General features: G+C 46.0%; 1 protein-coding gene across 1 annotated transcript in view; it reads left to right on the top strand.

Annotated features, from left to right (window-relative positions):
- Positions 1 to 27,611, top strand: part of GALNT2 (polypeptide N-acetylgalactosaminyltransferase 2) — an 810,495-nt gene that overhangs the window by 240,970 nt on the left and 541,914 nt on the right. Inside the window, exon 3 of the mRNA XM_086927129.1 lies at positions 6,208 to 6,361. Within this exon, the coding sequence (XP_086783255.1) occupies positions 6,208 to 6,361 (154 nt within the window). The remainder of the gene's footprint in view (positions 1 to 6,207; positions 6,362 to 27,611) is intronic.

The following is a 27,611-nucleotide window of genomic DNA, read 5'->3' as shown; positions in this document are numbered from 1 at the left end:
TCTTTTTCTTTTATGTTTTTTGAAAAACAACAAACCAAGAAACTAAAAAGAAAATTAACTGTGGAGGCAAGACACAAAGCTTATACACAAGTGATCCTTCTGGGGAGGGAGTACCGCATCCAAGGCTGTTACTCAGTAACAAGTGAGCTAAAGAGCTATAGGGAGAGCAGGCGGGAGGGGGAAAGGGGAAAGAGAGCAAGCAAGCAATATATGAACAAAAATCAAGACAAGAAGGAACGTCACGCTAAGGGGAGTGCAACACCTCCGGCGGAGGCACAAAAGGACTGACCCCTTCTTGAGAAATCTTATGCCCCAAATATTCTACCTCAGTGCAAAAAATATACACTTCTCTGCCTTCAACACCACTCTATATTTCTCAAACTATTGCAACACCTTATGAAGAATACAATCAGGAGAAATGGCATCCTCAGCCATAATGAGAACGTCATCCTGAAACACTAGGACGCCATCCACCTCTTTGAGAATATTGTTGATGGCCCTCTGAAGTACTGAAGCCGCTGATGCTGAACCATATGAATGCGGCGATATTGAAAGGTGCCTAAGGACAAAACAAAAGCAGTCAAATGGCACGAATTAGGATGCAGTTCAACCTGATGGTAGACACTAACCAAATCAAGTTTAAAGAAAAAGTTGGCTCCTCTTGTGGATGCAACCAAATAATTTATTTTGGACTGGGAATGTGAGTCCATCTAAATCTCCTTGTTAAGTGACCTCAAATCAACACAGACCCTAAGTTGTCCACACCTCTTTCGGGGTACAACCAAAGGTGAGAGCCACAAAGAGGATTCCGTAGGCTCACTGATCCACTTTTTACATAGCTCTTCCAACTCTGTGTCCAAATCATCTCTCACACTATAAAGAACCCCCTGAGCTTATGTTTGATAGGAATTGCCCCTTCCTTAACAATAATTCTGTGCTTGAAACCCTGAACCATACCCAGTTCATTCCAAAACACTGATGGAAATGTGTCTTTCCAACCCTGCCCCATGTCGGGACTGTCCACAACCAAAACTTGTTCACTTGCACCTGGCGTCAAGAGCATGCCAAATAATCCCTGATTAAACCATCCCAGGATGTTCAACCACTTTACTACCACATAACTTTTCCCTTTGAATCTCCTTCCCTTGAACATCATCCCATCTTTTTAAAAACCCAGGAATTCTATTTTGTGGCCTTCGTAGGACACCGGAGAACGATCAGGAGGGGACAGCCTTTGAGACTATTTCCATGTCTCCTCGAACAACCTTTGTGAGATCATGGTTATCCTAGTCCCCAAGTCAACAAGCAGTTTGAGTCTTGCCACCCACCTTATTATCCACAGTCTGATCAACGAAGATGATGGGTCACTTTCTGCAGGTCTTTGAATGGAGAGACCACTGACATTTTCTTCACCCACAGCACTCTCACAATCATTCCTAACAACTGAGACAACTTCAGCGTCAGACTCCTCCTCAGGCTCAACAGCACATACTACAGGTTTCTTGTATCCTTTCCTTTTCAGACATACCTTGGCAAAGTGACTCATTCTCCTGCAATAGTTGCAAGTTATACTGACAGCCGGACATTCGGCGCCTTTAAAATTGGGTGGATTCCCTCACCTAAAACGCATGCTTGCGCCATTGATATTTACAGCTTCAGATTTCACAGGCTTGGGAGTAGTATTACCGCTGCAACTCCCAGACTTCGTATGCATCTTGCTCACATTATCCACATTGTCAGCATCAACCACCGTGTCATCCAACTCCTTCAAAGAGACCAGAGAAATTTCTATACTCTAAGCTACCTTAATGGTCTCAGTGAACGATGGATCCCTCATGCTTAACAGTTTTTCTTATGTGCTTGTCCTCACAATGACACGCAAACTGATCTCTTATCAGCTGATTAGTGAAGTTTTCAAATCTGCAATCAGCTGCTAACCTGCCTAAAACTGAAATGTAGGATTCAACGTCCTCCCTTTCACTTTGTTTTTTCTTAAAAAATGTATGTCTAAATACCATGAGGCTGAGCTGCTTCTCAACTTTGTGCTTGAGATTCGGGACTGTCTCTCGATATTCATCATTTCCACCGCTTCCTGAGGCAAGTTTCGTAAATGTTTGAATATAGATCTACCTTCAAACTCCAATGTGTATAGTAATAAGCATTTTTTTCTGTCTACATTAAACCTTGAGCCACCTATTGTTCCTAAATATGTTTCAAACGCATGCATCGAGACATATTTCCCTCTGAAACTAGTGGTTCTCAAGAGGTGTCAAAGAAGGCAAGTGGAAGATTTACCGCCTGCATGGTGCACATGTTAAATAGTTCTGAGTAAAATAAGAAATTGATAACACTAAGAGGAACCAGGTTAGAAAGGAACAAACCCTCACACAAAAAAACATACCCCAACATCTGTAAAAGAAAGTGCTGCACGATACAGTACCTCAAGAGGTGTGATACCCATATCTGAGGTGTGCGTATCACAGAGTGACACTCCTTAAAAAAAAGAATGCTTTGTGTGTATCACCTAGTAAAACACAGCTGAAAACAGGAGAAAGAAAAATAGTTTAAGGTACTGATGATGAAAAGAAAAATTAACTTAGATCTTTGTCCAGGTGTGCGCATCGCTATAATTCTGCAGACGGGTGAAGGATACATACATAAACTCCTCAATTGTCCTCCTTTTGTTTGGAATATGAGAAAAGAGTGTCTCAGGACCGGTTGTGCGAGTGCCGCGAAGATCAAGGACGTAATGACAGCTGCCCCAAAGAGTTTAGTTGGCCGATTTACATTAGCGGCATAAGGCGGGAGCGTCTGACATCCGGCAAATCCTAAATATGGAAGAGAAAACGTGCACCAGCTTCAGAGTGATGTGCACGGAAGGAAACGTGGGCTGCGTCACATTGAGGTATACTACATAAGCACAGCGTGACTCCAGGAAGCTGTTATGCCACGAACACATGCCGCACACCGATGTATTGAATAACGTGACGTGAATAAACGCTGTTTAAAAGTTAAACACCAAACGGCACAAATGAATTTAAGCGCAGAGTATGTACATAGCGCAGAAGCACTTCTCATTTAGCTTGCCGATCATACCTTGTGAAATACTCACAGAATGATGGTGAAGAATGTTTCTTGAGTGGCAGATGTAGACCTGCACGCAGAAGGTTCCACCATGTGTCCAAGATAGACGCCAAAACATTTGTAGTGATGACGCTGGAGGCTTGTTCAGCTTGAAGTAGTTTATTTCTGTGGCTACACGGTTGTGGAGCCAGCTGCACGCACCAGCTCCACCAGACACAGCTGCAAGTTCTAACTCCTCTTCAAGATAAAATATTCCAATATCACATGGCAACAAATAAAATTTTAGTTAGTCATAAAATTCTATATTAAAGCAACATGCACAACTAATTTCTACCTAATAGCACAAAACAAACAAGATACATACTACAGAATGTTCAACAAGAAAATATTAGATAGATATCTACATTTCTGCTCTCTAGCAAAGAAATCCTGGATGTTGAAATCCAAATGATTTCTGGATTTTGAGGGAAAATACATTTTAAAAAGCCACAAGAACAAAATTCTTAGTCGATCATAGAGTGTGTAGTAATTTTATTAATGATGGCCTATTGCTCCAGGTTTTAACTCTCACTCTGCAAAGGATAAATCAGTTTTTACTGCATTTATCTCAACATTCATATAGAAAGAGGATGTATAGGGTGGATGCCATTTGGCACTCTGTGTACACCTTCACCCTAAAGAACTGTCTGGACTTTCTTATTAAATGTGATGTCAGGTGTGGTGGGGAATTCTATCAAAATGCATTTATGTAACTTAGTGTGCTGTTATACACATTTTTATCACATTCTGTTTTTGGTTCCTGTGGTGGTAATCTATGCGACACGTTGGCTGACACCATTTTGCGGCCATGCACAGCAAAGTATCTTCTTACTTGAGCAATCACATATTGCCCAGTGGCTTCCACTAGAGGTAGGAAAGTGCTGTATACATTCTACAATATAATACAATGAAATATCAGTGGTTTACTCTTTCTGTGGACCTGCAAACCCACCACCATCATCCACTCTGTATACTGCATTTGTCATCTAATCCCTTTATTTTTTTGTACGGAGTTAACTAAAAGTCACATTCATGAAAAATGCCCTGGGGCTTGTATTGGGAGAGAAGGTATTGTGCTAACATTTTTCAGAGGGAAGGGATCCAATATTTTTTGTCACTGAAGGGCTACTAGTTACATTTTGTTGATGCCAGCATCTGCATCAAGTAATTGTCTAGTGCAGTGGTTCCCAAACTTTTGACTCCTGAGGACCCCCATTGAGTCACCACTGGAAGCCGGGGACCCCCAATCAATTTGTATGAGTTAAATTTCAAATGTTAAAACAGTAATTCGAAAAAAATACACATATGTGCATACAAAACAAGTACAAATACAAGTACTAAGGATTTTGGGGCCAGATGTACGACCATTTCATTTAGCGCCTCGCAATTGGCGACACATGGCAAATGACAAATTGCGAGTCGCTAAATGAAATGTACAACAGTGTGTTTAGCAAATTGCGAGACTCATTAATATTAATGAGCCTCTGGCAATTTGCAGCTCATTGGGAATGCCAGCCCTTCCAGGTATGGTGGCCTGCTGGGCTCAGGAGACCACCATGTTTGGGACTGCTTTTAAATAAAGCAGTTGAAAAAAAGAAAATGCAGCCAATTTACCATGCATTTAAAGAAAAAGGAAATGAAACATTTTCGTTTCATTTTCTAAGGGCAGGCAGAGGTCCCTGGGACCACTGACTGCCCTTAAAAAATAATTTTGCATGCATTTGCAAAGGGGAAGGAGTCCCATTTCCGATTTGCAAATGCATTACCATCTACTTGAAGTAGGTGGTAATTGCAAATGTTTTGCGACCGCAAAACATTTGTACATGGTTTTGAGACTCGCTATTTGGAAGGAAATGCCCCTTCCAAATATCAAGTTGCAAAATGTATTTAGCGAGTCGCAAACAAATTGCGACTCGCGAAATAGGCAATGTACAAGGCCCAATGGGTTTTTGCATGCGCAAACAGGTTCGCGAACCCGTTCGCGCATATAAAAAAGGATCATACATCTGGCCCTAGTATTTTATATTGAAGTAAGAGCCCCTCTGTCACATACATTTTATTTGTTTTATAGCATCTCTCATACTATTGTAGGATGCCAGAGCACTTTACATCTCACATATATAGATACATTGAATCATACATGTAAATCAGTGTGGGTATAAAATGTTTAAAGAGTGCTTGGTCTGTAAAAGCACAAACTCAGGATTCAGAACATAACACGGTGGCTAGCACTGACTTTAACATTAGAAATGTATTTTCACCCAAATAAACCTTTCTAGCAGCATCAGAATAATGAATAACTGGGGAAAAACATAAGTTACTAACTGGTACCATGCAGTTTGCAAGCAGCTCTTTGATAACAGTTTATAGGTCCCTCTACTAAATTACAAATGTCACTTGTGAAGTCCACAGTAACGAAAGAATCTTTGTGACAAAAGCAGTAACCACGCACCTATGCACATAAAATACTGCGTTTTAAAATGCATGTTACACATTCTTCGCAGTAGGCACATTAACCCTCTGTGCTACATTAGTTAAGCCAAAGCTGCCACTGAACAAAACTCTCCTCGCTCTCCAGCAGGTACATTCATCACTGGCATTATTTTGACACTTTTATTGTTTCTCGAACTCCGCTAATTATAAAAGAAACTTTTCTGTGCTTTTAAAACTGTTGCCTACGGACCCCCAGGGAATGTGTCACGGACCCCTGGGGGTCCGCGGACCCCAGTTTGGGAAACACTGGTCTAGTGAATAGCTCCCACTATCTCTCTTCCGGTTGTAAATAGAGTCCTAAGTAAGTAGCTTAAAAACATGAGTATTATTCAGATCTGCTGCAATTTGCATCAAAATTTACTTTGAACCTTCATCTATGACATCTCCAGAACTTGCCTCTCTAGAGTAGGTGTACATTTAGAGGGTGTTTATGACTCTTCAACATTTTCAGATTGTTTGTTTCCTTTTGTTTTTTATTCCTTGTGATATATTTTGAACATCATATTATCTTCATATGAGGTACAAGGCTGTATTTTTCAGGTTGAAATCAGGAGCGATCATGTGTTTTGTTTGCGTTGTCTCTTTCTGCAGGGAAAGTACGATGGCAAGACTTCAATCAGGATGCCTATGTTGATGTCACTATGGTACGACCTGGTCAGGACCCATATGCACGGAACAAATTCAATCAAGCAGAAAGTGACAAGCTGCATATGGACCGGAGTGTTCCAGACACCAGACATGATCAGTAAGTACAGAAGAGCACAAGGGCAGTTCCCTCCCTTTTATGCTAGGTGTGTAACTTTTTCACACTGTATCTCACTAACCATTCACTACCAAACATCCTGTGCTCTACCATTTTCTGGGAAATTGCCACTCTGTTGCTTTGGCCAGGTGTAAAATAATTAGAAAAACAAGTTGCCAATTTACACCTATTCAGCAAAAAAGAGGCTTTAATAATCACTTATTTTTATAATTGATTGCCCATCCTTCCTTCTGACGGTATAGTCTTTCATTACTACTTTTTAGTTAGTTTTATTGATATGATGCTTTGTGCCGCCCATTTACCCAATCAAATGATTTTAGGATGCAAAGACAAGATCACTGAACTAGCCTAAGGAAAAAATAGCACGAGGTTGGTGCCTCTGAGCGACGAGTTGGGCAAATCGACAACACGTCTGGATATGTCTTAGGTGCCAGTGACTCTTCCACAGATCTATTTACTTTATGAAAGTCTCTACAAAGTCCTAGCTTTAATTTGAATATGCCAACCTGCCATTTTCTCCTGTTGCCATTGACACACAGCTTTATTGACTGTATAATCCCCTAAATGTTGACTTTCTTTCTGCAAGCTACACTTCATTTAATGCTGTGAAAATGTTTCTTCAATATAGGTACCACCGTGACCTTCATCTAAAGCAAGTTACACAGCTCACTCTGTAGATGCTCTTTTGTTAAAGTACAAATGAAAGCCTTACCATGCTTCATGTTGATTTATTGTAACAGTTTAAGGAAAATGCTCCTAAATCTAGAGTTTTGTTAACGTTTTTTCATTGGTTCCTGAATAGCCCATAGAGACGAACAAACATCCATGTCAGCAGGGGTTTACAGGCGTTCACATTGATTTCTGGGCAAAAAAAACAACTATATTTTTTGAAAGGTTGGAGAACCTTGGCCCATAACTTTCTTCTGAAAATGGGTAATTCGCTGAAAAGAATAGTCCTTCATGTTCAAGGAAATGGTGTAGATTTTAAAACATTGGTTTCTTTAAGCCAACATTGTTGTGACGATTCACAAAGGCATTTATCAGTATGTGAAGTAGTCTTTAAAGAGATGCCACTTTGGGCCCCTTCGACTCAATTTTGGGGTCAGGCGGGGCGGGAATGGATTCTCCCCCGTCTTGTCGATGCTTTACCTATGCCCCCTCCGGCTCTCCGTGGACGCAGACCAGTCAGTCCGCTCTCCGCCGCAAGGCCAACGTCAGCAGTCCACTCTTCGGGCCACAAGCAGCAACGACAAGCCCCGCTTCAGGGATCTTGACTGGGCAGCGCCATCTTGGCCTGTGGTCCCTATATCCGTATTCTCCTGAGTTAGGCGCCCGGTAGGAGTTCCTGCTGTGCCTCCTTAGGTCTCCGGACCTTTAGCCAGTCAATTATTCGCTTTAGGAGCTGCATTGGGGCAGCAGAGGCGCCCTTGACTGTTTCACGGTGGCGAAGCCATACATATTCACTTTCTTAAGTTGCCTTCTCTCTGTAAACATGACATTTGACAAACATTCATTTGCATGCACATGTAGGATAATATTCTTTGAACTCAGTTTGCTTACGATACCACTTCATAGGCACTCTATCAAAACACCTTGGACATTCTGTACAAGGGCTAAGTTAATCTTGCAAGATTTTATTTGTTTTGGCTGCTTGGCGACAGAGCTATCACAAAAGAATAAACAATAGTGGCCTGTCTGGGGTATTGGGGTTCCGCTGCCTATGGAAATATCCTGATTTCAAACGGTGGCTTGACGAGGGGGTATAAAGCACAGCGTTTTTGCGTCGAAGAAGGTATGGGAACATTGCGAACCACAGCTCGCATGCCAATAGTGAGAACTTTTTTATCATATAATTTACCCCTCGAGAATGTCAATATGAAATGGGACTAATGGTATAACAACATTGCACTAATATGGCAGCCAGAGGAAGACCATATCATTGGAGTCCTTCTTCGTCCACATTCATCTCAATTACTAATCAGGAGAGACTATTCCTTTAAAAGACACGCCAACCATAAGAGAGCTTTTTTACACCACTGGGCGTTCCTAGGCATGGGGGGGTGGAGTTGCGGTGCCGGGCACTGTTGGGTGCGACGGCCACAGATGAAGGGCAAGAGTGATTTGCACACGGGGGCGGGGGTTAGAGGCACCAGTTCGGCAATGTGGGGAAACACTGGGTTGTGTCATGCACGCTGCTGTAAGAAGGGGAGAGAAGGCAACTTGTGGAATGGTGGTCTGCATGGCGCAACAGAGCGGGTGGGTGAGCGAGCGGATATTGCAGAGAGCGGCTTCTATGGGGAGCAACCGTATAGCTGAACATGAGCTCGCCTCCTCAAACTACTAAGTGACTGCACAAGCTGCAATGGTAAAAGGTATCCCAGTAACAAAACGTGCACACACCACTCCCTGTAACATCAGCCAGGTAAAACCTCAAGGGGACAATCACCAACCCCGTCGGCTGCTGCGACAATCCTTCATGGAGGCCAGCTGATGGAAGCAGCATTAGATATAGAATCGTTTCCGCTTGGCCCCACACTGTGTCAGATCTTGTATTGAACTCTACAGAGAAAAGCCAGAGAGAGGTCCTCAGTGAGCCGTGTGGGAAAGTCCCAGGGGACAATAGGCATGTCTTCCATGCTGTGCTCGTGCACAGCCGGTTTCATAGCAGAGCCTGCACCAGCAAGAGCGAGATACGTTTCCTAGAGCATGTAATGAAAAGCTTACAGTACTGGCACTTGAGGGGGTGGGCTACAGAACTCACAACTCTTACCTCCTCTGGGAAAAATAAGTTTGCACAAGCACATATAAAACAAGACGTCACGGTTGTTTTGATTTAGTTGCTCGCCGTGAAATGGATCCAAAAAAACACAAGCTCAGCGACAGAGTTTGAAGGCAGCAGCTGCAAATTAGAAATGTCTATTTTTTTATTTACATGTGTCTGGGGATGCATGTAATTTATTTGCAAAACAAAACCTAGCAACCGGAAGTTCGGTAGCGTGAAGCCGGTCGCGGGGCGGGACTTCCGCCTTCTGCGTGAAGCCCGCATCCACGGAGTGCCAGAGAGCAGCATTGGTGACGCGGGCGGGGCTCCCATGCCTGAGGGAGAGCCCCGCGGTGGCTGCCGAAGTCAGGAGTGGCGGCGATGCTTTGAGTAGGGCTTAGTTGTAAGGGGGGCGGGGTGTGTGTCTGTGTGCAGGGGGGTTGGGGGCTGCGGCGGGTGTATGCATGTGTGTGTGTGTGTGCAGGGGGGGTGGGGGGGCGTCAGCGTGTGTATGTGTGTGCGCGCGCCTGTGTGTGTGCAGGGGGTGGGGGCTGGCTGTGTGTGTGCGCCGTGTTTGCATGCAAGCCAAGCGAAAGCGGGGGCTGTGTGCGTGTCTGCGCAAGCGCGTCTCAGAGGCGCGCTCCCGCAGTAAAAACTGAGAATGGAAAAGCGCGCGGCACACTCGTGTCTTCATTCCCAGATACGGGCAACAATAGGTCTCGAGCAGACTCTGCTGCTCGACCTAAAAACGGTTGAAATCAAGAACATGTCCATTTTCCCAAAATTCATGATATGATAACAATGTTACAACCAATCAATAATGTCATCAACATTTAGTTATGTCACTTCATAATATTGCGTAAAACTTAATGTTTGTCTGTAAAACCTAAATCTATTAATGATGAACTGAATTTCATTAAGCAGTCAAAATGACAAAACCTGAGATCAGTTTACTGCAATACTGAAACATGTGACTCTATGTACGACCTAACATATGTTATACAACCCTCCAATAACCCCCTAAACTAGTGTTTCCTCAACTCATCTAAGAATTCCACCACAAACCAGTCCCAAACCAGCTTCAGGATCAAAGTTTACTTGGAACCCACGAGTATCAGCTCTAGCAACACAGGAGTAACGTCTTGGTCTAGTCACCTGTCTCGAGAGAAGCAGCTCAGTGCTCTAAACATCCTGATTGTGAAAATGAGAGCGTCAATGTGTGATCACGTGTTGTATGTGTAGCGTCCTCAAGACATTAGTCTTTATCAATCTTAAAGCGATAACACCCAATATACATGAGGTAGCATATAAAAACAAGATTTTCATGTCATGATGAAACAGTCATACTAGTAAAATACTAGGGCTAAAAAACACGTACATAACATTACATCACTAGAATTCCAGTCGAGTGTTGGGATCAGTTCGATGTGAAAAAATAATATATGGAAAATGAACACGTCATGACACTTTAAAAAAAACAAGCTAATTCAATCCGGTCATTTAACCCAAACGGCTGCAAGGTATTCAGTTTTTTAATCCAGAGGAATTCTGCCTTCAGTAATTGTTTATGCGGGTCAGTCCCCGGATTGGCTCTTACTGCTTCCAGTACTGTAATTGGGACACATTGTGTCCAGCTTCTTGCCAGTGCATGGCTACTGCTGATTTGACATTCTTCAATCTTGTATTACTTTTATGTTCTGTAATACGCACTTTTATTTTGCTCTCAGTAATGCCCACATATATTTTTCCACAAGGGCACTTGATCGGGTATACAACATTCTTAGAATCACAGGTACTTGTGTGTTTCAAATTAATTATGAAACCTTTCGATGGATGAGTCAATTCTTTTCCTTTTATGACTTTGTTGCAGTGTGTACAGTTCCCGCAAATTTGCATACCTTTGAATTTCATAGTGGATTCTTCATTAGCCTTTTTTGTTAATAGTTCTTTTAAATTGCGTGATCTCTGAAACGCAAAGATCACTTTATTTTTATTGATGCATTCCAATTCAGGCTCTTTTTCGATCAAATGCCAATGTTTTCTAATGATGTTTTCAATCTTGTTGGCTTCAGTCGAGTATTTCAAAACACATATATTGAAATTCTTCTCAGTTTTTCCACGTGGTTTCAACAGAGTAGATCTTTCGATCGTTTGTACTTTTTCTTTAGATTCATTAATTAAGGATCTAGGATACCCTCTTTCAATGAATCGTTCACCAAAAAGTTCAATGGTTTGTGTGGCTTCATCCTCACTGGTAGTGATGCGTTTCAGTCGTAAAAATTGTGAAAAAGGTAATCGCCTTTTTAAGGATGATTGATGAAAGCTACTGAAGTGTAAACTGCAGTTGCGATCTGTTGGTTTAGTGTACACATTGGTTTTGATGGTCTGATCCCTAATTTGTACTGACACATCCAAAAAAGCTATACAATTTCTGTTGATGGTATATGTAAATTTGATGTGTTGGTGGCACTCATTCAGTTTTTGAATGTTCTCAATCAAGTGACTCTCTTCTCCATTCCAAATTATAAAGATGTCTTCAATATAGCGCTTGAATGACACCAGGTGTTCAATCCATGTCAATTCCTGAAGGATGTTCTCATGTTCAAATTTTGACATGAACATATTCGCGTAGGTGGGGGCTCCGGCAAAGCCCATAGATGTGCCATTACATTGAGCGTAAAAGTTGTTGTCCCACTCGAAGTAGCTTAGATACAAAGCAAAGTGCATCAATTCTAACAAAAAATCTTTATTGGCTCCAGTGCATTCATTATTTAACAAGAACCACTCTATGGCTTCTAAGCCCTCATTATGAGGGACTGAAGTGTACAATGAGGTCACATCTATTGTACAAAGTAACCAGTTTGTCTTGGCTTCTTTAGAAAAAGTTTCCAGATGATTTAAGAAATCTGTGGTGTCTTTAATTTGTGTCTTCCATTCTTGTACCATCGTCTGTAAGAAATGATCTAGGTAACGTCCCAATGACTCCGAAATCGACCCACAAGCTGATACTATGGGCCTGAAAGGTGGGGATGTTAAACACTTATGAACTTTCGGAAGCAAATAGAACTGAGGTCGTCTAGGGTACTGATCATCCAAGATCCATTTTTGGAAAATTGACATGTTCTTGATTTCAACCGTTTTTGAGATTTGAGATTAAGTAGTTTCCTGTTTTCTATTATTTTTCAGACCCCTGAGGTAGGGTCCTAATAAGAGACTCGAAATGCATTGGGTGTAATTCATGAGACTAACCCACAGGTAACACGGAGTCTGATCACCCTACACAGATTTTGCAGATTCACTCACCCTAGATATGTTAGGTATTTTTTTTTAAATTGTATTAATTCAGCTTTTCTCAAGGAACATGCACATCTTTTACAAAGTAGTGATGAGGAGTACATTGTAGATCATTCCTTTGTTCCGCCCCTTCTTGGTCCTGAAATGTAAAAAAAAAAAAAAAAAGAACAGTACATTCGGGAGTACGGTATGGCAACATCTCTGGGAGGTAGCCACTTGGCAGATTCTGATACACAGCAAGGATCAGCATGCTATGACAAATCATCAGAACAGTATCCCGTCATGACTTAGTCATCAACCCAATCTCCTGCAGCCAGACGGCTATCCTGGGCCGCACACCACAGTTCATGTTTCTGACCACCTATTTACATCTGCCATGGTCTACGCGATGAGCTTGGACATAGCTCTGCAACTGACTCCATATATCCTTAGGACGTGAAGCCATGGGGAGCAATTCTGCATAATTAGTTAGTTGTTCATGACAATACATTATATCAGTAATCCAATCTTTGAATTTCGGAGACTTTCCCCGCCCCCATCTACATGCCACTCAGCGTTTGGCCATTAATAGTGCCAATGCAACATATCTGCAGAATGACTTGTCTATAAGTTCAGTATAACCCAGCAGCGCTAGTAGACGATGGTCAATGATGTCATCGTCTCCAAAGCAACGAAGACTTGTTGCCAGTATTCATGAACACCTGTGCAGCTCCACGCTAAGTGGAGGATATCCGCCCCCTCCACACCACGCCTTGCACACCTATCCTTATCTCGCAGTTTATATTTGTGCATTTCGACTGGCGTGAAATATAGGCGATGCAGGAATTTTTAGTGTGTGAGCTGCAGCCTACTATTCGCTGACACTTGTGCTGTCTGCAGGCAGCAATACGTCCATTGCTTATCTGAAATCACACAGCCGAGCTCCGCGTCCCATTGTGTGCAGGCATGCCATCCTCCATTTCTTGAGTATGTATTGTATGGTACATTGTCGAGAAAGCGTGCGCATGGGAGGTGGCTTGAAGTAATATATGCAATGGGGTTAATGTTGGGGGCTCTTGTGGGTATGTAGGGGTAATGTCGCGCATGCCCTGTCTAAGTCTCACATAGAGAAACACGTCTAATGACCAGGTCTGCGTATCATGGAACATGTGTTCTAAGGTGCTAAAGATCCCGTTATGATACAAGTCCTCCCAGCAATTAATGCCCGTCTTCTCCATGGTCTTCCTAAATACTGCCTCCTGAAGGAATTGTATGCGGGGGTGATACAGCAGCGGGAGCAAATGTGAGTAAAGCATAGGGGCCTGCAGTTGTTTCATAATTGGCCTCCAGGCAAGCACTGTGCATGTAACTGTCGTGGTGTCTTTGTCCAGAGGCTGGGGAACACTACATATCATGCCTGCCAAGGGGATGGGGTCTGCTAGCACTCTTCCACCATGACTTGCGGCATGTATCTGGGTGGGTGGAACAATAAGAGGCCTAGTGGGCCTGGACGCATAAGTAGTATAGTTCAAGGTTCGGGACATCAAACCTGCATTGTGAATAAGGCCTGGTTATCACATCCCATTGTAGACGTGGCTGTTTGCCCCCCCAGAATAGTCTGATCATTTCAGAGCATAGGGCAGTAAAAAGTGTCTACCCGGGTAGTATGGAATGTTCATGAATAAATATAGCACCCGTGGGAGGACCACCATCCTGATTAGTGAGGCCCGCCCTGCCATAGATAGTGGTAGAGAGATCCAGCATGTGACACAACTAGTGATGTGGTAGAGTGACCTGCCATAATGAGGCGGATTATTTAATCCCTATCCCTGGAAATGCAAATGCCTAATACTTCACTTCTGTGTTGCACCACTCTAACAGGTAATCCAAAGGGAACTGAATTACTGCAGGGTGAGAAGGAACAACTGTGACTTCCCCCAATTGATGTGAATGAAAGTCTTCCGAAAATTATGAATTCCCCCAAGAGCGGATTGAGGTTTTGTTCAGGGTCTCTTACATACAGGGGGATGTCATCTGCATAGAGAGAGATCAGCACCTGGCGCATCGGGCACCTCAAGGCTTTATCCTGGTGATGTTGCCTAAGTCTGTCGACAAGAGGCTCAATTGCAAGCGCGAAAAGCAGGGGGGAAAGTGGGCACCCCGGCCTGGTACCCGTGGTGATAGAGAAGGCTGGAGACAACTGCCCGTTAATTAAGACCTTCGCAGTTGGTGACTGGTATAGCAGACAAATCCAGGACAAGAATCCTGGAGGCATACCCATGCGTTGCAGTACCCCCAGCAAATAATCCCATTCTACTGAATCAAACGCTTTTGTAGCGTCTAGGAAAACTGTTGCGAGAGCCAAATTGGGGTCCACATTCTGCAGTATAGAAAACAAAGTACGCAAGTTGTGTGAGCTTGCACGGCCCAGGATAAACCCAGCCTGGTCCGGGAGGACTAGCTTCTCCATCAGTAAATTTAACCTATTGGCCAATATCTTAGCTAATATTTTGGCATCATTATTGATCAGAGATAGGGGCCTGTATGAATCACACTGATCTGTTGGCTTCCCTGGTTTCAATAATGAAGTACTCATACACACGGCTTCTGTTTTTATTCAGGTATTAGTAAAAGCGTTGTAGATACCCATGGAACATACTGTGACACAACTTGAAGATCCAAATGCTGACTCCCAGACGCCACGAATACTGGGGCTTCCCCTGTCGATCATATCAACGAACGTGAACGGGTTAGGGCATAAGATAAAGAGGGGGTTGGTTCTTCAGTATTTAAAAAGCAAGGGCCCTACAGTAGCGGTACTCCAGGAGACACATCTAGTGGTGACGGCCTGTAAAGGGTTGGACTGCTGGGGGTTCAAAATGTGGCTCATTCGGAGTTCACCTCTGGTTCACAGGGAGTAGGTATATCGGTTCTTAAAAGCTCGCCCTTGATACTGAAAGGGACTTGTATGGATGATCAGGGACGCTTTGCAGCATTGTCGTGCCAATGTGAAGGGAAGATGTATAATATGATTTCAGTGTATGTCCCCCCTACGCTCCATCATGCAGCCTTCCAGGACCTTGGGAAATTCCTGCTGGGCCTTCTAGAAGGGGAACTGATCATGGGTGGGGATTTTAACGCAGTAATAGACACCGCCATAGTCCGCAGGCTACCCAGAGAATCTGCTAGACCAAATCAGGCTCTGAGGGAATTATAGATGCAATGGGACTGACTGACATATGGCGGGTGAGACACCCCACTGAACACCTGTACACCTTTCACTCCGGGGTGCACAACAGTCTTTCACGGATTGATTATATCTTGACCCTAGCGATAAACCCGGAAATGGTAAGTGATATATCGCACTTACCAAGGGGCATTTCAGACCACTCCCTAATACAATTTACATTTACTGCACAGGTCCCTTGCAGGAAACAAATGTTCCCGCTCTACCTAGGTTACCTGAAGGTCCCTAAGAACGGTAAGGCACTTGTGAAAGCCACTGAACAATACTTTACAGAGAATGTACAATCAGTGGAGTCACCAGGCATTCTATGGGAGGCGTACAAATCAGTGATTAGGGCCCAAGCCATATCTATTTTTACCAGACACAAAAGGGAACATCCTGGAAGAGGGAGTGCAGAGGGCGGAGGTAGCACACGCTGAAAACACTAACGACCCCCCAGCGCAAGCCCTGACATTAACAACTCAGGAATATAGAACATATGCTTGGGAAGACTCGAAAGCCAATCATTCAGATAACCTGCATAGGCTGTATGAATTAGGAGATAAAACTGGGAGATTGCTCGCATGGCTAGAAAGGAAAGAGATGGCGAGCAGATCGATTGCCCAACTAACGTTGGAGGATGACACTACCACGACAGACCCACAACTCATAGCGGAGGGGTTGGCCACACATTATGAAAAGATATATACACCACGAGCCACAGCCACAGTGGAGGAGAATGTACCATTTCTCCGAGACATTAAAATGCCCACACTAACACAGGAGCGGTACAAAAGGGGGTGGTGATGGACAGAGCATCTGAATCAGTCAAACACTCTCATATAGCCATGTCTGAACTGGGGTGGCAGAGTGGGCTAAAGAACGGTAATGGATCGAACCCAGATCTTTTGACTGGGTGTGAATGTTTGATTGGTTCAGATGCTTCGTCCATCACCACCCCCTTTTGTCACACTAGCACAGGAAGCAATGTTGGACTTAGAAGCAGCATTTACGGCTGAGGAATTGGGGGTGGCGCTATCGGCGCTTCACACAAGGAAAGCGATGGGGCCTAATGGCCTGCTGGTGGAACTATACAAAAAAGTGTTGGGATCGATCCTGCCCCACCTACTCGATATGTTCAATGAGAGTCTGGAGAAGGGGATGTTACCAAAAGATCAAAGACTGGCTACAATTGTAGCAATACATAAACCAAGTAAACCCACACTAATTAGCTCATCCTACCGCCCAATATCCCTGATAAATGCAGAAGCCAAGATACTAGCCAAAGCATTAGCACTCTGTTTGCAGCCACACCTTAAGATACTAATTCACCCAGACCAATCTGAGTTTATGCCGGGGCGCAATACCTGCCTCAACTTAAGACGCCTACATGGAGTATTGGCCCGGATACCAACGATACAAGAAGACGCAGCTATCCTCTCATTAGACGCCACAATGGCGTTCGACCTCGTGAAATGGCCGTTTCTGTTCGCAGTACTCCAAAAGATGTGGTTTGGCCCGAAATACTGTGAATGGATTAAATTATTATACACCGCGCCCCTCGCACAAGTGGTAACAAATGGCAGAATATCACAGGAGTTTGCATTGGGAAGGGGCACGAGACAGGGCTGCCCGCTGTCACCACTCCTCTTTGCGTTAATACTGGAACCACTTGCTGCCTGGATCAGACATGATCTGTAGATCCGGGAGGCAGGCTGGGAAGATCGGAATTTGCTATACGCGGATGACGTGTTAATATATTTAACGTACCCGGCAAGGTCATTGATATTCTTATTGGATATCTGTAATGCATATGGGAGAGTATCAGGATATACCATCAACTGGACAAAATCACCATTTTATGTTGTACATGGTCCCACTCCCAAGCTCCCATGGGGATGTGAGCTGCAAATTGCAACCAGAGGGTTAAGATATTTAGGAATCTATGGGGAGGGCTCTAGAGGGCGCATGACCGTAATGGCCGCAAGTTAGCGAGGCTCCACCAGACCGGGCGATAAAATACATTAAATGATCATCCTGATGTGAGAATCTAGCCCAGAAGGACTTTAAAACACAAGCGGACATCACTAGGCATCCGGTGCTGTTAAACTCTGGCGGCGAACCCACTTCAGTGAAGCGACGAACATCAGGCAAAACCTGAGCGGGAAACAGAAGCGAGGAGCTGGAGTGAGGAGCTGGCGTTGACTGCTAGGAAAGGACGGGGCTGCCCGGGCCTGCATCGCGGAGCCAAGAAGGTGCGACACCGACCTGGCCTGAAACACGAGAGGCTGCGGACACGGCGAAACAACGAATAGCGGTGAGAAGAGCTGATGGCGGCCAGGGGGTCTGTGAGTGCTGGCAAGGAGAGAGCAAAACTAGGAACGAATGCGGCAGGTGGGGGGGTGAACGCCACCCCCACTACGCGACGGCACGGAAGGATGGGAAGACGCACGTGGGTGCTCTGCCTCCCCGAAGGTGCTCTGGGGAGATACGGCGGCGGTCCGCCCTTGCGGGAGATAACGGCTGGGAGTGATTATCACATTTGCCGCCATCACAGAGTCACAGAAGTGAGGGCGCCATCTTTTCCCAACAAAGCCACACATCGAGACAGTGTGCAGGGAGGAACTGAGCCCAATTTAAGACTGGCACGAGAGCCAAACATCTCAGCGTTCTAGCTGCCCATCAAGCGAGTGCCAAGTAAGGATAGTGGGCTGACAGTGATAAAAAGGCTGTTAGCCTCAGCAAGTATAATCACTAGTGCGAAAGAGGTAGGCTGCACGTAGACAGCGGAGCTCCCATCTTAGAAATGGAGCTGTGCACTGGGGCATCGCGAAGGGCCAGGTAAGGGACGACAAACGTGCACGCAGATAGCTGGCCCCTGCCGTCCGGAACGAAAGCGCCCAGACAGGAGAGGTGGATAAACCGCGAGGCGGGCTGCCCTGTAGGACAAGCACAGTCATTATGGCGTGGGAGACAGGCTACAAGCAGACAGCGGCGCCATCATCTTATAATGGCACTGTACACTGCACCACCCTAGACGCCCACAGACGTGGCTGCACGCCGCCGCTTGAATAACTAACCACTGCCATATACCACACGAGTGCTTTGACACAGAAGGGTGCCCTTGGGGAAGGAGCAGGCCTCCCACAGTAGTACAGCGGCACAGGCGGGAGTAATTGACAGGGCACAAATAGTCACTCACGCAGAGGACCAGGGAAGCGTGGAGGTAGCACAGGGGTGAGAGCCCGCGCACACATGGCACCGTGACGCACGGCCCCTCCGACGTAGATCATACAGGGGTGCACGCAAAGATAGCGAGAGTGGGCGAAGTGCGAGTGGAAAACGCCGGGAGAGGCCGTTCGCATAGGCCCTGTGGGTCCGAACCGCTGGCAAGGAGCACCTGAGCCCCAGGAGACCCACAGGGAGAGAGAGCAGACCGTGACCCCTGCCAATCGACCCACGTGACGGACCAACTGAGCGGAGAGCCTGGAAAGAAGCCCACCTACAACCGAGGGGCTACAACAGACCGCAGCTGAGCACACAGATCCAAACACGTGAAGGACAGTTAACATGGGGTGCTCCGAAGCCAAGCAGGCTAAACTATCGTTCGGCGCTGGCAGACCACCTAATCTCAAATCAGCAGACAGAACGGGCAATGACCCGTCTGAACAAAAGGAAGAGGACTGGAAATCACTGTTGATCGGGATGAAGCAAAGTCTCACGTCCATAGACGCGAAAATGGACACCATGAATGCCAGAATGGACTCAGTGGTAACCAAGCTGAATCAGCATGACCAACGGATTAAAGAAACATAGTCCAGGGTGTCAGAGCTGGAAGATGGTGCAGTGGCAAACAGAGAACAAATGCTCCAGATGGATAAATTGCTAAAGCTGATCTCAGATAAAAACGAGGACTTAAAAGCGCGCTCCCGAAGAAATAATGTATGTGTGCTGGGACTGGCTGAATCTACAAATACTGGTAAAATAGAGGACTTCATGGAGAGACTGCTGGTTGACCTATTTGGCAGAGACGCCTTCTCCGCACACATGGTAATAGAGAGGGTGCACAGATCGCTTGCAGCACGTCCTCCACCTGGAGCGGCACCGCGCCCCATCATAGTTCGGTTCTTGAACTACCGAGACAGGGACACGGTGCTGCGACTAGCACGGGAGAAGCAACCAGTGCAGTATGAAAACTCCACGTTGGCATTTTACCCAGATTTTACACAAACAGTACAGGAGGCCCGCAACAGATTTGCTGTGGTGAAGAAAAAGCTAGTGGCACAGAATATGCCATTCGCCATGATGTACCCAGCAAAATTACGAGTCACCCACGATGGCAGAAAACACTTTTTTAGCAACCCCCAGCAGGTGGAAGATTACCTCAAAAAGATATGCCGATAAGCATCCCAGAACGCGGAGACGCGGGGAGGGCCCCTCTTGCCTGCGGCTAATGCAGACTGAGAAACATTGTTGATCCCTGCAGAACCCCGGAGAAACTGACTAGCAGCATGCCGGTGAACTCTCACATTTGGTGATGTACATTAACGATGTTCGCATTTCGGGAATTATGCCCGGTCACTCGCCTCCATCCCGCTGACCTCGTCCGTGCTATAGAGCGTGGCGATGGGCGGGTGAAATAGAGGAGGAAAGAGGGCAGGCGTGAGCCCCTGGCGACCCCCGTATGAGGGCGAACCCCACAGAATTAAGTTTAAGACAGTTGGGGAGAAAGGAAGGGGATACAAATTGGAGGGGGAGCCTGTGTGGGAGGGGAGGGCAGTGGAGAGGGAGGGAGGAATTGGGGGAGTTGTTTGCGAATGGGTTTGGCACTGAAGTTGAGGTACTTGTTTGCAGTTTCAGAAAGCTGAAAAGAGAATGGCGGATACTGTAAAAGACGTCAGTGAGCTTACAGTAATGACTTGGAATGTAAGGGGGTTGAACAACCCAAGGAAACGAAGGCAGGTGCTAGGATACTTAGATAGGCACCACATCAAGGTGGCCCTCTTGCAGGAAACGCATTTAGACCCGAGAAAAGAGCACAGATTTGCGGTAAAATGGGTGTCTCATCAATGCTTAGCATCCTACTCAAGCTAATCTAGGGGAGTATGTATATTGGTCAAGAGAGGAGTGCAGTTCGTAATGGGAGGAACCAACACAGATAAAGAAGGTAGATATTGCCTGGTCTGGGGGAGACTAAACTTGCCAGAGGTCACATTTGTAAGTTATTACGGACCCAAAACTGACGATACACACATCTTACTTACTTAACCCCTTCCATGCTGGTGACGAACCCCAGCCGTCACGCTCTGCGGCGCTCGTGTGCTGATGACGGCTGGGGTTCGTCACGGCCCCGCCCTGTTCTTTTGTTTACCGCACAGCGGCGGAAACGGCCCAGCATGGAAGGGGTTAATGGGGCAAAATCCAAGAAATCAGCACGCCTTACGTGGTGTGGGGAGGGGACTTTAACACTGTGGTTGACCCGAGACAGGACAGATCCCACGCTTCTCCCATGCACTACACAAACTCGCACAGCACTCTAAAGGACATAATAGACACTCATTCCTTGCTGGATACGTGGTGGTATAGGCATCCCACCCTAAAGGAAGGGACACACCATTCCGCAGTTCATTTAACCTGGGCAAGGTTAGACTACCTCATAGTATTGGTAGGCAAGGCACACTGGGTGGAAAAAGCTGAGAACCTGGCCCAAACTTATTCCGACCATTCACCTGTGAAAGTGACCTTACGGACTCCGAGCATCCAGGCCCCGTATATTAATTGTAGGCTTAACCCCTTGCACCTGCAGGACGCAGTGTTTAAAGCTGAAATGGAAAGAGATATGCAGGAATTTTTCGAGAAAAGCATAGACTCGGTAGCAAGCCTCACAACTGTGTGGGAAGCATTTAAAGTCACTGTATGAGGCTGGTGCATATCCAAAGGAGGGGGTATACTTAAGGACCTTCGTAAGCTGGAAGGGGAGCTTAAAGGCCTAGAGGAGGAGTTGGCGTCAGGAAGGGCGGGGGACAACATACAGGCCAAAATGCGTGTTAAAATGACAGAATATGAGGAAGCGGCAGAAAAGGAGGGCAGGTATAGAGGGAAAACATACTGTGCACTACTCTAAGGTGAGGGGAATCGCCCAGGGAAGGCGCTGGCGAGTGCGGTAAGGCCCCCCCAAATTTGCGAACTATATAACTGAAATAAGAGACGCACAGGGGGGGGGGGGAAGAAATTTGAAAGGGCAGTTAGACACCGTTGTTGAGTTTTATTAAAACCTCTACACATCTCAAAGGGGTACTCCCCTAGACCTGACACAATATCTGGATGACACGGCTCTGGCGTAGTTGGGAAGCACACAGCAAAAGTTCCTGGGGGTGGACCTAGAAATAGACGAAATTAAGGAAGCAATAATGTGAATGAACTCGGGGCGCGCACCAGGCACAGATGGACTGCCATTAGAATTTGATAAGACTTTTGTAACTATCCTTGCTCCTATACTAAAGGCAGTGTACTATGAGGCATTAGAGGAAGGCAAATTACCTGCAACTATGAGAGAAGCCCAGATAATCTCACTGCTGAAGCCTGGGAAGATTCCAAACTTATGTGACTCATACCGGCCCCTCTCACTACTAAATTGTGATACCAAGATCCTGGCAAAGGTGACCAGGCGGCATTTGTTCCAAATGGAGCCACGGCCCACAATTTGAGAACCCTCCTGGGGGTGCTACAGGACATTGACCCCAAGTGCTCGGCGGTGATAGTGTTTCTGGACGCCACCAAAGCGTTCGATTCATTAGAGTGGGACTACTTGATAGGAGTCCTAAGACGTATGGGGGTACCGCCAGAGTTTCTGGGATGGGTGCAGCTACTGTACCAAAACCCTCTGGCCACAGTGCTACTGAACGGAAGCATATCTGAAATTTTCGCCATATCAAGGGGCACGAGACAGGGGTGCCCGCAATATTATTTGCGCTAACTATAGAACCCCTAGCAGCTTAATTAAGGCAGCACCATAATCATAAGTTATTAATATACCCATCTCGGCAGATATTAATTTCGCTGTATGCAGGCGACATTACCCTATATATCAAGAAACCCCAAGATAATCTGAATTCCATACTTAGGGAAATTACCAAATACGGAGCTATTTCTGGAGTGCAAATTAACTGGAGTAAGTCGGCGGTGTTCCCCCTAACGGGAGAGACGGTCAGACACCAGTTTGATTACCCCCTGATGTGGGAGACCAAGAACTTCAAATGTCTGGGGATCCACATAACGCGGGATAGAGATGAATTAATGCGGACCAACTATGGGGTAGTCATTGATAAAATCATAGACACTGTCTCTAAATGGATAAAGTTGCCCCTGTCCATGGCGGGCAGGATATCCCTAATCAAGATGACAATCCTGCCAAAGTTCTTGTATTTATTTATCAACATACCCTATGACTCCGGGAGGTATTTCTTTAATACGCTCAGACTGCAGCTGGTTCGACTTATCTGGGGAGGGAAGCAGGCATGACTCAACCTAGCCACTCTAATGCTGCTGTGCCACCAAGGCGGCTACGAGGTCCCCAATTTTGAGCAATATTACAACTTTGCGCAAAAACACTTCACGGTGTATTGGTTCCATCCGCCCCCCCCTTTATGACCCATCTGGCGGTAGAGGATCACTACATGGCCCTGATACCCCCGGAGAACTATATCTTTACAGGGGTAAAGGACAGGGAGAGGGATCCCTCAACGGGAGATTGCACGGTCGCAGCATGGAGATGGATGGTAAGGAAATAAGACGCGCCAATGATGTATTCACCGCAGATTAAATTAACTCGAAACCCTATCTTGCAAATCACGAGTGAAGGGCTGTGTCGCAGGATGTTTGATAAATTAGCTATAGGCACCTGGGGAGAATTGTACAAGGAAGGACTGTTTCATAACAAGGAACAATTCTTTGGGGAGGATACACCTACATTTATGGAAACTTTCCTGTACACCCGTCTCAGGCAGAGTATGAAAGCCATCACCCTAGCATTTCCTAAGGAGCCAGACACTTTCCCACCGCTACACATGATGCTACAATCTGAGACACCCAGACATGTTATTTCTCACCTGTATAGGCAGGTCAGGCACAACCCTCCTCCTCAGACCCTGCGGGCCAGAACAGAATGGGAAAAAGATCTAGAAACACCCCTAACTGATGAGCAATGGGAGGCCTGTTGCATGCAGACGGAAGCTGTCACCAGTAACAGCAGACTAGGACTGATACATTATAAATTCCTTCATAGACAGTACCATACCCTGGTTAAACTACATAAGTTTCGCCTAAGAGCGGACGATAGGTGCGAACGCTGCAGGAGTGAGGGAGCGGATTTCATACACCTAGCGTGGTGCTGCCTGAGAGTCCTGAGCTATTGGGAAGAAGTGTTTGCAGAGCTGCCTGACATGTTAGGGGAACAGATAAAGCCGTCCCCTCTGCTAGCACTGCTGGGCCTACAAGATGGAGTACGTACAAAGCATAAGAAGTTCATGGCAATTAGTATTTTCCTGGCAAAACGACAGGTGGCCTGTAGATGGGGAGGGGGAGAACACCGTAATTCAAGAGCTGGATTACAGACCTGACAATGTGGCAAGAGTGACTCCATGACTATGCGGACACGATCCCACTCAAATCCCGCCCTAGGGATATCTGGGGACCATTGACCTCTTAGCACGACAGGCTGAGGATGGGTAGGATACGAGGGAGGGAAGAAGCTCAAGGGATGAGGGGGGCAGTGGAGCGCCGATGGAAGGTAGAATAACGCTGGGCTGAGTGTCGAGGTAATTTGAGGAACAAGCAGGGAACAAGCACATATACTGAGGGTAGACACAGAGGGAACATACTGCACTTCAAGGGACTATGGAATGCTATTGGAGCCACGGCCTGATCAAGGACAGTAACGGTTCGCCCACGAGAATCTGGAATGAGAACTTTATACAGTATCTCGCTAAAGTGCTTGGGGGGGGGAGGTGGGAGGGCAGGGAGGTATTTTTGCAGTTGGGGAGGGAGGAGATGTAGGCAAAGCAGGGATGGTGTTAACACCATGCGCGCTAGCGGAATTCCGCTTGCACGCTGAGTTTTTTAAAAACGCACTTTACGTGACGAGCTGGGCTCGTCATCAGCGTGCGAGGAGGCTACGCCATGACGAGCCCAGCTCGTCATCAGCGTCGAAGGGGTTAATGTATGTTAGCATATTGACCAAATCCAATGTCGTGCTTATGCGATGCTGTACTTTGCTGATACTCTATAAAAGTTTTTCAAACTTTAAAAAAAAATGATATTTAGGAATCTATGCTACACTGCAGGCGCCACATTTTGTAGAAGAAAACCTAATGCGGCCACTCGCAAAGTTTCGTGCTGATGTCAAACATTGGAGGTCCCTTACGCTGTCATTGTTGGGGAGGGCAACACTCTTCAAGATGATGGCCCTGCCTAGGTTTTTATATGCCCTTCAAAATACCCCATTCCCAGCCCCCCCCTCTTATTTTAAAGCAATTGAAGCTAAAGTCTCCACACTGCTGTGGGATGGGAAACTGGCACGAATAGCGCAACAAAAACTAGTCCGTAGCTGGTATGATGGAGGAATCGCATTGCCTAACATGAAATTGTACTATTGGGCTTCGCAGCTAGTGGTGATAAACCAGTGGTTACACGCCCCGCAGGAAGAACTGGCAGTCAGACTAGATAGGTACATCTTACCCACGGATCACCTGATGAAAGCCCTCTACACCAATAAGGGACGGAGCACACTCACAGGACATACTGCTCACACAATTAAAATATGGCACACAGCGCAAAGAGCGTTGGGTTGGGAGGGAGTGCTGACACAGGCCACCCCCCTCTGGGAGACCCGACGTTTGGGCACCTTGACCAACACCAAGGGATTCAGGCAATGGGACCTTATTGGTATTACCAAAATGGGAGATCTATGGGTAAAAGGGGAGGTCCTGCCCTTCGCAAAATTGCGAGACACGTAGGGAATGGCAGAGACTGAACTCTACCGCGGTATACAAATCAGACACGCGCTCAAAAGTGCAATCCCCCTAGACACCCGACTGGCAGAGGCCTCGCCCTTGGAGGACAGACTTCTCACTGACTATATGGAAAAAAAGGCCATTTCCCAGACGTATCGTAAGTTAGTAAACACCAACTAGACCCCATAATAACATTGAGGGAGCGGTGGCAGGCAGAGTTAGGAGACATGGAAGATTCAGACTGGCAGGACGCGCTAGCGTCGGCCCGAGAAGTAGCGATCCCATCTAGGCTCAAACTAATACAACTCAAGGTGCTTTACCGCATATATTATTCACGCACTACACTACATAAGCTTGGGCACGCGCCTGACTCATTATGTCTGAGAAACTATGGACACAAGGGAACGTTTTTCCACATAATATGGGACTGCCCACATATACAATCCTACTGAGAACGGGTGATGAATGTGATCTCGGAGGTGGGGGGGGCGGAGGTTCCGCTGGATCCCAAGAAATGCCTCCTGAACTCTTGGGGAGCCTACAGATTTAAACTTGGCACTGCAGAAGTGCTCCCTACATACCAGCAATAGGGAGGAGACATGGATGTCGCTATGGTAGCTGAAAGGGTGGTATACACCCATAGAGGATGCCCTAAGAAATGGTCTAGAATCTGGGAAAAGTGGAACGAATTCAGGGGGAATATATGCGAACCTCTGCAAATTGACTCAACCCCTGAAACCAGCCTGTGAACTCTGACAGGGTATGATTGAAAGACGACGTAGATAAGGGGTGCTGACAACGGGAGGGAGGGTAAGGGATTAACGTCAAATGATGTACTGTATTCTGTTAAGCTATAATTCAATCGATGTGTCTACTGTGATGTATGATATGTACAAGCCAAACATTGATGGAGATTGTTAATGTTAATATTATTGTACGAAATGCAATACAAAATAAAAAATAAAAAAAATAATAGATGGGAGTAAGGTTGCATGGAGGGGCATAGAGTGAGTTGGTTAGAGCTTCGTAGAGTGGAGTAACGTCATAGAATGGCTTAGAGTGGAGAAGAGTGCTGGAGAGAGGCATAGACTGGAGTATTGTGTCAGTGGCACAACATTTAATGGAGTAAAGCATCATAGAGTATCGTATAGTGCAGTGTCTTAGAGTGTATTGTAGTAGAGTGGCCTAGAATGAAGTGGTGTAAAGTACAGTGGTGCAGAGTAGATGGGTATAGAGTGCAGTGGCATAGAGTGCAGTGGACTAGAGTTGAGCGGTTCAGAGTAGATTGCAGTGGTGTAGAGTTCAATGGCATAAAGTGGAGTAGCGGAGAGTGGAGTAGTGCAGAGACTTAGAGTGGTGCAGAGTGAGGCTGAGAGAAGTGATGTGGAGTACAGTGGTGCTGAGTAGAGTGCAGTGGCGTAGAGTGCAGTGGCGTAGAGTGACATAGCGTGAAGGTGCACAAATTAGAATTTTGTAGAGTATAGTGGCATGAAGTACAGTGGTGCAAAGTAGTTGGCGTAGGGGCCGTCGCGAGGTTGCATTGGTTTTGAGAAAAGTGGTGTGGGGTATTTGCGTAGAGTGTAGTGGTTTGGAGTACAGTCGCATTGCATAGACTGCAGAGCCTTAGAGTGGCACAGCGTAGAGTACAGTGGCGTAGAGTTGATTGTTATAGAGTGGAGTAGTGCAGGCTTGAGCACAGTGGCACAGTGTAGAGTGGCTCAGCGTTGATTGCAGTGTTGTAGAGTGCCGTAAAGAACAGTGGCATAGAGAAGATTGTTTCAGAGTAGAGTGCAGTGTTGTAGAGTGGAGTAGTGAAGAGGGGAGTGGCCTAGACTGGGGTGGTATAGAGTTCAGTGGCAAAGAGTGCAGTGGTGTATAGTAGAGTGAGGTAGAGTGCATGGGCATAGAACAGAGTGGTGCAGAGTAGAGAGGAATAGGGTGAAGTAGAGTAGCGTACAGTAG

The sequence above is a fragment of the Lissotriton vulgaris genome, chromosome 6, assembly GCF_964263255.1.
Source record: "Lissotriton vulgaris chromosome 6, aLisVul1.2, whole genome shotgun sequence".
NCBI classification, from domain to species: Eukaryota; Metazoa; Chordata; class Amphibia; order Caudata; family Salamandridae; genus Lissotriton; species Lissotriton vulgaris.
The sequence above is the reverse complement of the archived record's forward strand: the minus strand, read 5'-3'. Positions and strand labels throughout refer to the sequence as shown.